General features: G+C 40.2%; 1 protein-coding gene across 1 annotated transcript in view; it reads right to left on the bottom strand.

Moving 5' to 3' along the window:
- Positions 1–12,667, bottom strand: part of si:ch211-63o20.7 (Serine/threonine-protein kinase pdik1l-B-like) — a 53,560-nt gene extending 40,893 nt beyond the window's left edge. The window contains exon 1 of the mRNA XM_037685267.1: positions 11,933–12,667. Within this exon, the coding sequence (XP_037541195.1) occupies positions 11,933–12,667 (735 nt within the window). The remainder of the gene's footprint in view (positions 1–11,932) is intronic.
- Between the last annotated feature and the right edge of the window lie 3,415 nt (positions 12,668–16,082).

Below are 16,082 nucleotides of genomic sequence, written 5' to 3'. Positions count from 1 at the left end.
GTGCCGACCGTTTCACGAGCCCTTTTGATAAAGAATTTCACAATACACGCCCTCAGATGTAATAGGAATTACATTACTGCATAGTGCTCCTGGATGGGTTCCCATGTCAGTGTGTTTCAAAGTTTCTAACAACCTGCGTATTTTCTCTGTCTCTTCCGAGCTCAGAGGTGTAGGGCCTTGTTTCTGGAACTTTTGTGATTTTTTCGCCTCGGTTCGTTTCGTCCGAGGTGGGGGACGGTCAGGTACGTCTTTCGGGGGTTCCTTTACGTACTGTCCCTGATGATATGGTTTCCCATATCGTTGCGTCCTACGCTCACCCCTTTTTCGATAATCACTGTCATCCTCTGAAAGAGGAGCTTTTTTGTCCCAGCGTGCACCTTCAGGACGCGGTTTGTTATTTTGAACCGACTGTTTTCTCTCTTTCTTAGGAGGAGGCGTCGAGGCGCGTCGTCCTTCTAGTTCAAGAGGGAGGGGTTTAACCTTTACACTAGGAAACACTTCTATGGGCGTCTTAGCATGAGAACTCGCTTCAAACACATTCACAGCACACTGCTTAATCTCACTGATGGATTTTTCTCTGAAATTTGCCATCATTTGTACTGATTGTCTAAAATCAGTGTGGAGATTTTTGCTGAAAGCAAACTTAAAACCTTCATCTTCTTCCATTTCGGTTTCATTTCCGTTACCAAAATAGGCTTGGAAGATTCTTTTGTAATAAACTTTTGGATGTTCATTCTTGCCCTGCGTGACCTTGTCTGCAGCTGGGAAACCAGCAGGTCCCGTGCAGGAGTCGTATTCTCTGATCAAAGCTTCACACAGAAGGTTGTAATTCCTTCTCGTTGCATCTGGTAGACGCTCGATGAAGGTGAACACCTCTCTGTCCGAAGTGAGCCGTATCAGACTGATCTTATCCTCTACCGTAGCATTAGGATAAGATCTCAATCTGAACTCTAGATCTCTGAGATACGCTTTTGTTCCAGATGAGCCCATCGGTCCTGGTACAAAATGTTGTACATATTTTGAGATTTTCTGCAAATCATCCATTGAAGGAGACAGTATCAACGGTCTCACTTGTGTGGTTGGTGCAGATTGGTCAAGGACTGCCCCTACCGCCCAAGATGGGGGTGGGGGTGGCTGATAAGGGTTGGGAGGAAGAGGTGCATATCGGTGCAGGTCTGTCCCTACCACCCGTGATGGAGGTGGGGGTGACGTCATGGTGTCAGGAGGAAGAGGTACATATTGGTGCAGGTCTGTCCCTACCGCCCATGATGGGGGTGGGGGTGACGGCATGGTGTCAGGAGGAAGAGGTACATATCGGTGCAGGTCTATCTGGGGTGGTTGTGGCTGACCCGGGCCCTGATACTGTTCGTCTCTGAGTCTCAGACCAGCTCGCCCCATTTCAGAAATCTGGTTTGTAGCTGTAGCTAGTTTCTCCTCACAAGCTGTCAGGCGCTCCTGTGTTGTCTGACATTCACTTTTTAAATTCAGCCATTGTCGGAGTATTTTTGCCTTTTCTGCCTTGCAAGCGTACAGCTCCTTTAATGCGACCTGCAACTGTGCTTGTACCACATCGTTATCTGCACACGCGGCTCGGTACGCTTGTTCTTTATCCCTAATCCTCTCCTCATATGATTGAGCCTGTTCTGACAGCTCAGTCTTTAAGAGGTCCCTATCAATCTGAAATTGTTGTTTCTGCAAATCAGATTCATTCATCAATTCGTCACACCTCTCCTTTTCAGATTCATATCCGTTGAACAGCATGACATTTTGTTCAACCAGATGGTCCAATTCCGCTTTCAGAAGCAGAGAAATTTTTGCTAACCGTTCACGGCTCGATTTTGTGTCCTCTGACACTTTAGCTGCTTTTGCCAACCTCTGCAGTTCCTCATCTCTTTGATTGTCATCAAGGTCTTGTAATTGCTCTAATTGTTTACCAATAATTGAATTTGTTAAAATATGTAAAGCCGCTTGGACGGCATCTCTGGAATGCAAGGGGTCAGGGTTTCCTTCTTCGTCCGCCATTATCTGCTATTTAGAAATTAAATAGGAGATGTAAATGTTTAGGTGGTAAAATAAAATCAGAAGAGTTTCTCTCTACTGATGTATTTACTCTTATTTAGTGATTTATCAATTAAACGTGCGTTATCTTTTTAGCAAGTGAGTAAACTTTTTCCAACTTTGTGAATATCTGTAACTGTTTCTATTTTTAAAAAGTTTGCTTTAATTTTTATTTTGTACCTTTTTCTTAAGGAATTATCAGTGAATAAAAATGTGTTCGGTAAATGCTCTTTGCATAAATACCTTTATAACTTTCAAAATGCAAGATAACAGTGATTATTCAGCTTTGAGGAACGTTTATTAACTCAAAAATGCCTTTTAAAAAGAAAATACGTTTAATTTCACTAAAATAACCTAAAAAGCGAAGTGAAAACCTGTGATCTCACGTTTATCCAGAAGGTGTCAGTACAACCTTATTAATTTTAACTCAGACACTGTTAGTGTTGTCCAGTAGGGGAGCTATAACTTCCTGTGGCGTCCGGTCGTTAGCTGTTAGCTAAAAATTAGCATCGGCTAGACTCGGATAAAACCAACATTTCTGAACGGACTTTTTACACAAGCGTGGCAAAATTTTAGCAATTAGACTTCGAAGAACCTAAACAGCGTTTCAGAACACAGCTTTAAAGCGCTTTTCAGCTTTAAAAAGCAGATTTTATTCCCTATGAAAACGAGTTTCCATTTCCGGGTCAAGTGACTGAAATCACCAATTACAGAGCAGCACGGGGGTGAGAGGAAATGACGTAGCCACGTCATTCAACTTCTCAGCGAATCAGAGCGCTCCACAGCAGCAAAATTCCTCCAATCACAAAACGTTTCAGCAACTAGCATGATAGATTAGCATGAAATAAGTTTGTCAACTTTTCGTCTTTTAAACTGTCAAAATGCACTTTTTCTGTTAAAAACTGTAACGAATCAACACTGAGCTGCACGGAGTCTGCTACTCCGGTCTCAAAAACGTCTTTCTAGCTATTTAAACAACTCGTCCGAACCTTTTTCAGAACCGAGCCGGTCCAGAACCGCGTCTGGACCGTCTTTAAACAGAATGAAGCGTTTTTACCCAAAACCCAGCTTTTAGTTACCATAACAGGCGTACAATTTCAGCTTTCATAAAGACTCAATGACACTATTTCAGCTTTCTGTGAGCTTCCAAGCATCACAGCCCAACACGCTTAAAACATGCAGCGTTTTGACTTCAAAGCGGCGCAGCTTGAGCTGCGTTTCAGCACAGCTGATAAACTGTTATTTTTCTTCATGCCAACATGTAAAAACAATCTTTACACGAATACACAGTCATTTATGAACCGTCACGGGCCACCAAATGTAGTATGACATATGCTGGATCTATTCATACTTTTCACGGGTTCTTCATTTTTCTGACTGTGTAAATGTCGTGCATTGAATTTAACAGAAATGTAACGAGAGACGTTATTTACCTTTGACCCATCAAATGAATGCGGTCATTTATTTGCAGAATCAAAGTTTAACATCAAACATTTACATTAATTTGGCAAAATATGAAAACAATAACATGGCAAGTTCACAGAAAGTGGGACAATAGACATCAATCACACGGCGGTGATTGAGAACTTTACTTCAGACATTTCTAAAACATCTGTAAAGATTTTAGGAGAAAGGAGAGTTTACGATGAAAATGGAGATTTATCTTACAGAGAGATGTGTGAGAGAGTTTATCTGTAGGACCAGAACAACACGCTCTTTGGGGAATCAGCTTGGCCACGGTACACTTGGTCGAAATAGAACCTTCTACCTGGTTGATGATAAAATCAGCGTCGGCGTAGGGTTCCTTTCTGACTCTTTCAGCGTCTCCATGAGGACAGCCAAACCCTTAGAGAGTCGTGCGAGGTTATCCAAACAGAAGTTATAATTCCCAAAATCCTCTCTGCATCCTGGATTGTCAGAATTCTGAACTCCTTCAGAACTCTCTTCAGAGAGTTAAACTCTGGAACTCTTCTCCATGAGCTGCATCAGAGAGCTGTCTTTCATCTCTCTTCTCCAGGAGAACTGTCACTCTTTGTAACTCTTTAACTCTTTTACTCTGGCGAGAACCGGGAAGTTGCCACATTTAAATGAGTTGACTTCCGGGTCATTTTAGAGCTTTCTGATTGGTGGATGGACCAGATCAGAGGTGTGGTTTGTGATGTAAGGTGTTATCAAAGTCAAGGGCAGAGAATGAGATTGTTTAAAACAGACAGAAAGATTATTGGAGAAAACCAGACTTCGTGGAGTCAAACTCTCCTGTATCTTCTGAAAAAGTTAAACATGACATTTCTTCTCAGTAAACATTTTAGTTGACCGAAACCTGAACTTTAAACACACTTTCAAACTTGCTCATTGAAGACAGAAAATCAAGAAGTGCATACTAACCTGATTTCTTCTTTGAATGAGGAATAAAAATCATTACTTACTGTTTATGTAAATAAAACGAGTAGTTCTCTTCAACCTGTAAACATTGAGTGAACTAACACAATTTGATTATCAAAACATTTGTAAAATAGTAATGATTATAGAGGATTGTCTTTTCTACTTGATTAATTCAAGAAAGAAAGTCTCCAGATGGCTCAAACTGTATTTCTGGATGCAGATCAATGAAATAACAGTCTCCGTCCATCTGGTCAGATTTGACATGAGATCAGGTTCACTACACCGCAGCACCTTCAGTCGTAGACTGAGACCACTGAGGTGCTCCACAGATCAGCTACCACCACCCCAAATTTCAGCTCAGTACATTTTAAAATAGCTAAGTTATCATATTTTTTCCCTTTAAGCCAAGGCAGCCATCTTGGATTTTTTATTTGCTTTAGGAATGTATAACAACTCACTCTCAGCTACAACTATACCAAATTTCAGCTCAATATCTCAAAGAATGACTGAGTTAGAGTCAATTTAGAGTTTTCTGAGGTAGCTGTGGCAGCCATCTTTAACTTATGGAGACATTTTACTTAATCAGTTTTGTTCAAAGACGTCTTGACTCTAGGTCATGTGACCTCACTGTGTCAGTTAGAGGCTGTGAAGACTTCTGTCAGTGTTTTTCAATGAGAAAAATGGCATCTTTGTTTGTTAAAGGTCCTTCTCAAAAAAGTAGCATATTGTGATAAAGGTCATTATTTTCCATAATGTAATGATAAAAATGAAACTTTCATATATTTCAGATTCATTGCACACCAACTGAAATAGTCCAGGTCTTTAATTGTTTTAATACTGACGATTATGGCATACAGCTCATGAAAACCCAAAATGCCTGTCCCAAAAATTTAGCATATCATGAAAAGGTTCTCTAAACAAGCTATTAACCTAACCATCTGAATCAACGACGTAACTCTAAACACCTGCAAAAGATTTCTTAGGCTTTTAAAAACTCCCAGCCTTGTTCATTACTCAAAACCACAATCATGGGTAAGACTGCCGACCTGACTGCTGTCCAGAAAGCCATCATTGACACCCTCAAGCAAGACGGTAAGACACAGAAAGAAACTGCTGAACGAATAGGCTGTTCCCAGAGTGCTGTATCAAGGCACCTCAGTGGGAAGTCTGTGGGAAGGGAAAAGTGTGGCAGAAAACGCTGCACAACGAGAAGAGGTGACCGGACCCTGAGGAGGATTGTGGAGAAGATTCCAGACCTTGGGGGACCTGCGGAAGCAGTGGACTGAGTCTGGAGTAGGAACATCCAGAGCCACCGTGCACAGGCGTGTGCAAGAAATGGGCTACAGGTGCTGCATTCCCCAGGAATGAATCAGAAACAGCGGCAGAAGTGCCTGACCTGGGCTACAGAGAAGCAGCACTGAACTGTTGCTCAGTGGTCCAAAGTACTTCTTTCGGATGAAAGCAAATTATGCATGTCATTCGGAAATCAAGGTGCCAGAGTCTGGAGGAAGACTGGGGAGAAGGAAATGCCAAAATGCCAGAAGTCCAGTGTGAAGCACCCACAGTCAGTGATGGTCTGGGTGCCATGTCTTCTAGGTGAATCTTCTAGATTCTAGAATTGATTGATGAGATTTTGGAGCACTTCATGCTTCCATCTGCTGAAAAGCTTTATGGAGATGAAGATTTCATTTCTCAGCACGACCTGGCACCTGCTCACAGTGCCAAAACCACTGGTACACACTGGTACACATGGTCTACTGACCATGGTATTACTGTGCTCAATTGGCCTGCCAACTCTACTGACCTGAACCCCATAGAGAACCTGTGGGATATTGTGAAGAGAAAGTTGAGAGACGCAAGACCCAACACTCTGGATGAGCTTAAGGCCGCTATTGAAGCATCCTGGGCCTCCATAACACCTCAGCAGTGCCACAGGCTGATTGCCTCCATGCCACGCCGCATTGAAGCAGTCATTCATGCAAAAGGATTCCCGACCAAGTATTGAGTGCATAACTGAACATGATTATTTTTGAAGGTTGGCGTTTTTTGTATTAAAAACACGTCTTTCATTGGTGGGATGAAATATGCTAATTTTTTGGGACAGGCATTTTGGGTTTTCATGAGCTGTATGCCATAATCATCAGTATTAAAACAATTATAGACCTGAAATATTTCAGTTGGTGTGCAATGAATATGAAATATATGAAAGTTTCATTTTTATCATTACATTATGGAAAATAATGACCTTTATCACAATATGCTAATTTTTTTGAGAAGGACCTGTACATCGCCATTGTAACTCGAAACACCATTGAAAGTAATAGCACACATCACGGAGCTGAGCCGGTCATTTTGATATAACATTTCTGGGGATACACATTGTGGTTCAGGCCGCATTAAAGTTGAAAGAAGAGCACGACCCTTCAGGCAGTCCCCAAAATGAAAAACATGCAAAATGCAGAAAAAGGTAACTTAGTGCTGAAAGTACAAAAAGCAGGACACTGCTATTAATAAGAAGGAAGTAGCAAAATGCTAGCAAATTGCAGGATAATGCTAAGTAAAACCCAGAAGAAGAAAAAAGACAGACTTAGCATTAGCGTTATTAGCATAAAACTTTGAGATAAAAGAAAAAAAAAGGTTTTAAAAGAGTTGAACAGGGATCCATTCAGTTTCAATGACACCAAAAATGGCCGAAAAAGCTAAATAGCTCAAAAATAAAAATTGCACAAATACCAAAACTCATGGCTTGACTGTCCTGAACATCTTCATATATGTTTTTTTGAGATATTACAAAAATGAGGGATGCTGAAGAAACCTACATTTTTTTGTGACAACTTCATCACTTCTCATAAACTATAAACCTTTAGTGTGTTCATGTAAGATAATTTGTGCATCGTCTGACTTGTTTTCAACCTAAAACACATCAGTCATTGAAAAAAAAAAAACAAAAAAAAAACTGTAGGAAACACAGAAGTAGTAAAACTGCTTATATAGTTATTTTTCTTATAAAACAGCAGGTTGGATTACTGGAAAGTGAAGAGGAAATGTTGCTACAGTTAGAACTGGATTAATATGTCGTAGAAATCGGTTTTGTTCTTTGGTTCATATTTGTTGTTCAGATCAAGACAAAAATATTTAGCATGTTCAACTCCACTCGACAAGTTTAACTTAGGTATTGTCCTATAATGTGTTAATCACTTTATCGACCAAATTAAATGAGCAGAGTCTAAACATATTAATGAATTAAATCTAGCTATCACTGTGTAACACAAATCCCAACAAACAGATGAAAACAGAGCTCACTGCAGCGGAGTTCACCCCACACAGTCCATTCTACATCATTAATTTGATTTATGGCTCTAATGGGAATCTATTTTACAATACACACTTTTTACTACAGCTTCTTAATGGAGAAAAGAAATATAAGCCTGTGAGGGAATTCAAATGTTGAAGTGTATCTCAGAGAGTAGATTTTGCAGAGTTATGTTAGAGCGTTGGGAAAAATAAGATTCAATCAAAAAATAAAATCTGTAGACTACCGAACAGAAGAAAATGTATCCAACTTGTTCAACACTGTGTTTAAATTTGATGAATGAAATCCCTTTTGATCAGAATGTAACTGAAGCAATGACTACCTTTAAAGATGACAATATCATTTTAATTATGAGCTATCTGACATTTATTTAAAATGTGTTGGCATCGAGCAGAACCATGACAACCAATAATTCAGTCAAAATAAGGCATTTACGGTAAATAAAAATTTAAAAATCTGCAATTGGCCATGTGTATATTTAGTCAATTACCAAGAAGGAAAATGGCGATGCAGCAGCTACAACCAGCTTAGACACGTCCTGAGTTTATAGTTCTTTAGTCAGTGTTCAACACGGTTTACGCCAGAATTATATAAATAAATAAATAAATCTCTCACACACACACACACACACACACACACACACATGTTGTTTATTTTTTTGTTTGTTTTGTTTTTATTTTTAAGTTCAGATTTTTTTTTCTTACTTACTGTTATATTTTGTTAAGTGAAAAATAAATACCAGTAGACAAAACATAATCTGTGTTGTGATCCGTAATGAATCGGTCAAGCTCTATTTTAGCCAAATTTACCAGCTAGCTGCTGATTAGAGCTGAACGATTTGGGAAAATATTCTAATTGTGATTCTTTACCTCAATGTTGCGATTTAATATGAGATTATTTTTCAGTGTCTTCTTCTCATGTATTTTTCAACAAACAAGCAATAAATCAATCCGCTTAAGTTGCAAAAAACTCCACTGTTTTCAACTCCGCTGCAACTCTGTTTCTGCATTTTTTGTATAGCTCTGGGATAGCAACTTGACTAAAATGTGTGCTCAAGGGCATTCTGTACCGCTTATCCACCGTTTATCAAAGCTGTAAACCCAGGCTTGGTCACTACTGTATTTTCTGCCATAAACATCACATCAGTCCAAATATGTAAAAAAAATTAAAAAAGTGGAAAAATCCATAAATAAGTCGCTTCACCATATACGTCGCATCTATTATGCATCACAGCTGACGCATCACGTTTGTTACACGTCACCGCTGACAATCCAGAAATGTGGGCCGGTGTTGTGCCAAAAATCAATTGGCTGCCAAATGGCAGTCACAGGGAGTGTGAAAGGGAGGACTTTACAAGAATTTAACAAGATTAACACTTAAAAACAATTATTTGTTTACTTGAAATCAGTGTTTCCCCTAGTTAACTTGCCATTGCGAGGCGCTCATCTCATCCATGATTTTTGTTGAGGGGGGGAGGGGGGAAGGTTCAGAGACATGTCTGAGCGCAGCTTGTACCAACAGTTTTTGAGTGGGGGCAGGGGGTGTTCAGCATGCGGGAAGAGGCAATCCGAGTGCTGCCTTTAGCTTTTTAGCTAGAGAGCCTGTATTTCACGCCGCTAGCTTTTAGTGCTATGTCAGTGCCGGATGGGGGTGGGGGCAAGTTCGGTTTGGTAGGCGGGATGCTCAGTTCTGCTGACGGGGTGGGACACCCCACTTGTATAATGGTAGAGGAAACTGCTTGAATTGATGGTAAATGTGTGTCTCAGTCTAACTTTTCCTTAATAAATACACTTTGATGGTCAAATCAGCTGCATTTCAAAAGCCGATACGCGGAAACAAACGCGCAGAGGGCGACTCGTGCATTTCTTAGAAATCTAACAAGATAAACACCTAAAAACAATTATTTGTTTGCTCGACTAAAGGTGTCTCAGTTGAACTTTTACTTAATAAATGCACTTTTTCTTCTTCTTCTTTCGGCTGCTCCCTTCTTCAGGGGTTGCCACAGTGAACTAAGTCGCATGAAGACTTGGCAGTTGTTTTTGTACGCAGGATGCCCTTCCTGACGCAACCACAAACCACCGAGCTACCACAGTCCTCTGTGTGGAGCAGAGAGCTGCTATCTAGGACACCCGGAGGAGTAGATGGTGGGGGTTAAGGGCCTTGCTCAAGGGCCCAGAGTGGGACAAATGAGGGTGGGGGCAGGTGTGGGTGCTTCACCTAACCCACCCACATTTTTGATGTTGTCGGTACCGGGGCTTGAACCGGCGATCTTCCGATCACAGGCCCACCTTTCTAACCTCTGCGCCACCACTCTCCCATACTTAATAAATGCACTTAATGGTCAAATTAGCTGCATTTCGCCAGGGCGGCGCAGCAAAATAAAGACAATTTGACGGTTGCTCCAGGCATGATCTCGGACCCGGAGCTGGACAAAGGTGGCAGGCTATGGCCACACGATTGTGTCAGTAATAGCCACTTTTATCTATTACATGACACAACAGCATGTCATACTACTAGAGTGCCATCTAGTGGCTGAAAAAAGTAGTGTTCAATATTTTCAGTCAGAATGAATGAAAACGGTTATATCTCAGCCAAAAACTGGTTTATAAATATGGGAACAAATCCACAAATATATTGCTTTAGCTTATAAGTTGCAGGGAATGCAAATTATACCAAAAAAAAACTGAATTATAGGGCGAAAAATACGGTATATTAATGGGCAGCAGCATGTCTCTTGCTAGGAACTCTGTTATTGCTCGAGTTATTTCCGTGTGCCGTTTCTAATTTTTTTAACATCTTTGCATTGATTTTTAACAAGAGCACATGAATATGCCCATTCATATACAAATACATAAATATAACCCAGACAAAAAATAAACGCATAAATAAAATAAAGCATAAAATAAAAAACACACACACCGTTTCTATTTATGTTCATATGGAGTAATACCTTGGAACAGTTCGGTCAGTGATCCATGTCGGCTGCTACTTTGCTTACTTGAAATTGAAGCACTGGTCGTTGGCATTCTAGCCATGCAACTATTGTAAATGGCTTTGTGGTGTTTATTTTAAGTGCTGATAAAGATTTGTGGTGTTACCTCGAGAGGTACACAGCAGCAAGGTAGGTTCTGCTCAATACACGTCGTTGCTCAGCGTCTTCTTTTTTTATAGCCAAAATAATTCCAAACGACGGACATGCTGCCCCTCTTTGGTACCAAACTTTCAGATGTATCAGCTTCTGTCGAGCCTGACGCCATTGTGCAACCGGTTAAAAGACAGTGTTGTCTTCTCCCGCTCTGCTCACTCAAGTCACGTAACCAGATCATGTGACCAGTCAAATTGCAGCCTTTGCAATAAGAAAATCTTGTTTTATCATATCACAATATTATTGCAAATGAAATTAATTGTTCAGCCGATAATAGTAAGTAAAAATAGGTGAACAGATAAGAGCTTCATGCTCTGGAGCAGATGTCGAGTTCCGCCTCTATTACCATGGAGATGTACCTGAGCTCAGTGAGAACCTCCTTTGTGATGCCAAACAGCAAACAGACTTTCAGTCCAACACTGCCAGCTGAGTTGGAAATCTCTTTGTAGTGTAGCCCCAAGACAGATAATTCCAGAAACAAACCGGTTAAAACCGACTCAGAGTGGAAAAGCTACAAAGCATCAAGTTCAATCAATGCCGAGATGAGTATGCACAAGAACAATAAAAGGCCATGATCAATGGAGTCTCGGCACCTCTCATCATGACAGCAAGAAGGAAAATCTGGTTATTTTATATTACTGGAGCGGGAGGTCCTCAACGTTTATATTTCAACGTAGTATTTTAATTTAACATTCACCTGAACTGGCAAACATAGTCCAAAATGTAGGAGAAAAAGTGATGGGTTGAATAAAATCAGTTTTATTTATTAAACCCCAGGCAAATCCCACGGAGATCACAGATCTCTTTGGTAAGGGAGACCCGAGCCTGACTGGGCACATGCAAGTTTTTAGAATGTGAGAGGAAACCGGAGAAACTCGTATAGACAACCTGCAGAGATTTTTACCACGATAAAGAGTTTCACCTCTAACTGGAACAGAACACATGGACTTAACTTAATCAGAGTTCTCTCAAAAGTCATTTCCTGGAACGCCGACCCCGTTCCATGAAAAACAGTAATGATAAAACATGCTTACCTTGATGACGGGGCCTTTGGGCGTCACACAGACCAAAACGTTGTCAGGCTTCAGGTCTCGGTGGGTGATGCCCAGACCGTGCAGGAAAGCCACGGCACTACAGAGCTGCAGCACCACGCTGTGATTATGCTGTACGTCGGGGGGTCTGGAGAGCAAGAACTGGTTCAGATCACCTCCATTGCAGTACTCCATCACGAGCCATAGGGCTAAGCTGCGCGGAGGTCCATCCTGCTCATCCTGATTCTGGGCTGATCTCTTCCTACCTCTGCCTGGAGGCCTCTGTGGGGTTGACGAATAATTAGATTTATCCAAGTCCTGGAGCTGAGCTCTGGCCTGGACCGTGTTGGTCTTGTCCTGAAGTCTAGAGGCAGAGTTAGTCCTGCGCAAATGATTCAACTGGACATTTGTCCTCTCCTGATCCTGTGGGGCTTCGACCACGCTGCCCTTCAGCACACTCTCAACAAGACACAGGGGCAGTTTTCCTGGTTTTAGGTGCTTCAGGCTCCTCGGTCCGGTCTGCAGGAGGCAGCTGTGGAGGACGATCACGTTCACGTGGTTTTTGGCGGTGGCCCTCATGGCCCACAGCTCTTGCAGGTAGAGTTCAATACACTCCGGGTTGCTGCAGGGCAGGCGTTTAATGGCCACCACGTTTCCCGTTTTGACAATCTGGCCCTCAAAGACGACCCCGTAACTGCCCCGGCCCACCTCCCTCTCTAAGGTGTACAGCTCCTCCATCTTTAATTGGCAGCCTAACACAGAGAAAACAAAAATATGTAATGTTTCTGACTTAACACATAAACCACCTGACATCTAGGCATACACTTATTTTAATTTTATTAACCCCCTGCCAACAATAATATATACTGAAAGATAAAAGTTTGGCGATGACACTAAATCTGAACATCCTTTTCGGTCTTGGGTGAACAATCAAGGATTACAAGATAGTTTTGCCAGTTGAGTTAGTTTCAAATGCTTGTAGTAAACAGGAATCATTATATGAACAGAATAGCATTTGAGCCTGTCAGACAAAGACCTGAGTATATTAGAAGATGATCAATCTCTAACAGAGCCAACCTGATCAAGCAGTCTTTTATTTATTTTGAGAAAGTCTTTTAAAAACTTTAACTTAGGTTAAAGTCATCTTGACAGGTCTGCTCACATAATTAAAATGTTAGATGAAGTGTACAAGTGTTGCATAGAGTCATTTAACAACAAGAGGTTATTTGAAGGAAGGTGTGAACATCACATGAATTCCTGTGAAAGAGTCTTCTTTAAAACTAGCTTGATTTAAGGCGATTACTGTTATTTTTAAAGTATTATTTGAATGTTGTGTGTTTTCATGTCTTTTTTATCAAACTAATAAATGAATTGAATTATAAAATTCAGCCTTTTTAACTCTGCCGTCTACTTGGAGACATTTAGTTGATAATATAACACACTGAAGTTATCTGCCCCTCACATAAATATGAACCTCCTTTCTGTTGTCACTTGGCGCTTTACAACTGAATTGAACTTATTACGGTACAGAATCGTTTACCTTTCCTTTACATGCTAATGTTAAGATGTTCGCTGGATTTTACAAACATAATATAAAAAGCAAACAATAATTTAAAGGTTAGCATGTACTTCCTGTGCAAGCTTTACCGCAGTGAGTCTCAACAGGAAGCGAAACCAAAGATTTAGAAAGAGCTTTTTTCTTATTTCCGACTTACCCACACGACGACTGTTCGTATCATGAGCTCTCAAAAAGCAGCCTGGAGAAGTTACAGGACATCTCTCATCACCGTTTTTTACGAAACAACCGACATCTGCAGGACACAAACCGTGAACAAACGGGACACACGTCCGAGTCTGAATTTGGAGCGTCCCGCTCTGTACAAACGTAATGTGATTGGCTACAAAACTCAGCTTTCGTGTTTTGATTGGTTAGAACACAGCAGTAGGCGTTCCTTTTAATTCAAACCGGCCGACACAGAGCTCTGATTGGTCCAACGGGCTGCTCTCCATTAAACAGTTATTATTGAAAGAAAAGTTTATTAGAAAATAGTCAGCTAAAAAGGCCACATATTATTGATAAAATATTGTGTGAATTTTAAAATAATCTTTATTTTAATTTAATTTTACTAAAAGTGGAGTTGTTTCTTTATTCTTAATAAACACACATGTAACTTGGATGGCATTAATCTGGCCTCCAGTTCTAATGTTAAAAATCTTGGTGTTATTTTTGATCAGGACACGTCTTTTATCTCCCACATTAAAAACTTTATTACCTGCACATTATCACTAAAATTAGAAACATCTTATCTAAAAATGATGCCGAAAAACTGGTTCATACGTTTGTCACGTCTAGACTGGGTTATTGCAATGGTTTATTATTTGGGTGTCCATACTTCTTTAAAAAGTCTTCAGTTAATCCAAAATGCTGCTGCCAGATTCTTAACTGGAGTTAGTGGGAGAGATCATATTTCTCCAGTTTTAGCTTATCTCCCTTGGCTCCCTGTCAAATCCAGAATAGAATTCAAAATCTTACGTCTACAAAGCTTATTACAGAACTTATTGTTTTATATTTTCCTAACTTCGCTCTCCGACTGCAGGTTCACTTGCGGCTCAAGTTTCCAAAAGCAGAATGAGAGGCAGATCTTTCAGTTCTCAGGCTCCTCTCTTGTGGAACCAACTTCCAGTTTCTGTCCATGAGGCTGACACACTGTCCAGTTTTAAGACTGGGCTTAAGACTTTCCTTTTTGATAAATCCTATAGTTAGGGTTGGCTTGTTATGTTGCCTTAAGCTTGGACTACTAGAGGACAAATTGAGCGCATTTCCTTAAATGATTTGTTAAAATTGAATAGTTTTCATTTGATACTATTTTTATCAACATGTGATTCTTGACCTGCCATTGTGTATCTGTTCCTCTCAAACCCAGTTGATTGAAGCAGATGGTCCTCTTGTCCTGAGCCTGATTCTGCTAAAGTTTTCTTCTTCATGAGGGAGTTTTACTTTCCACTGTCGCCTTCATGCTTGCTCAAGATGAGAGTTCTGTGATGGAGTTAAATTCAAAGTAATCTGCTCCTCAGATAAATAATGTTCAATTATTACATGAAAGTTTCTGTTCAGTGCCCTGAAGTGACTTCTGTTATGACTTGGTGCTATATAAATAAACTGAATTTAAATTTAAATTTAACTGGAACATCGTTTTACCAAAAAAAAAAAAAAAAAAGTTTTTGATTTATAAAAGGGCAGAGTTTAGGCACCTTACTAACTCACTGACTCTACCATGGAACTGAAGCAGTTTTGTTTGTATTTTTGTTCAAATTTATCAGTTATTATGAAAAATTACTTATTTTTTACTATTTTTTACTATTTATTACTTATTTTAAAACTTGATAAAGAAACTGAAAGTTAAACTGGGTTTCTTTTTCAGAAACAGATCCTGTCTAACCATGAATGCTAGGAAATGCCTTGTATCTGTGACTTTCCTTCCCTCCATTGATTACAGTGACATTATTTACATGAACGCTCCTACAAGAACCCTGCAGATGTTGGATGCTGTCTATCATGGTGCACTAAGATTCATAACTGGCTGTGATTATCGTACCCGTCACTGCACCCAGTATTCACTGGTTAACTGGACATCATTAACTTCACGCAGACTCTCTCACTGGTACATTTTCATCTTTAAATCACTTCTAGATCTGTTGCCTTCATACATCTCCTCCTACATGTCTCTGCGTGAGTGCAGCTCCAGCGTGCGCTCTCAGGACATTATTACCTGCAGTGTTCCCTCAGTGTGGACTGAACTAGGCAAATGGGCCTTCTCCTACTTCGCTCCTGTTTCTTGGAATACCTTACAAAAATATTTGAAGTTCTCGACCTTGACCTCTCTAAGTGGCTTTAAGAATCTGTTGGACTCCTGGCAGGGACCAATGCTGACATGTTCCAGTTTTTAGTTTTCTACATTCACCTTAGAATCTAGCTGTTTTTTGTTACTTTTCTTTTTACTTTTTTTTTTTTTAGCCATCCTATTTGTTAAAAAAAATTGTATGACTTTTTATAACTGTTTATTGTTGTCGCTGTTGTCCATTGTTGTCATCATTCTTTGTTGAAATCAGGTCTCTCTTGTAAATGAGTCCTCGACGCTCAATGGGATTTACC

This window comes from Nematolebias whitei, chromosome 12 (genome assembly GCF_014905685.2).
Source record: "Nematolebias whitei isolate Nwh7 chromosome 12, NemWhi1, whole genome shotgun sequence".
Classification (NCBI taxonomy): Eukaryota; Metazoa; Chordata; class Actinopteri; order Cyprinodontiformes; family Rivulidae; genus Nematolebias; species Nematolebias whitei.
This window is presented reverse-complemented; position numbering and strand designations above follow the sequence as displayed.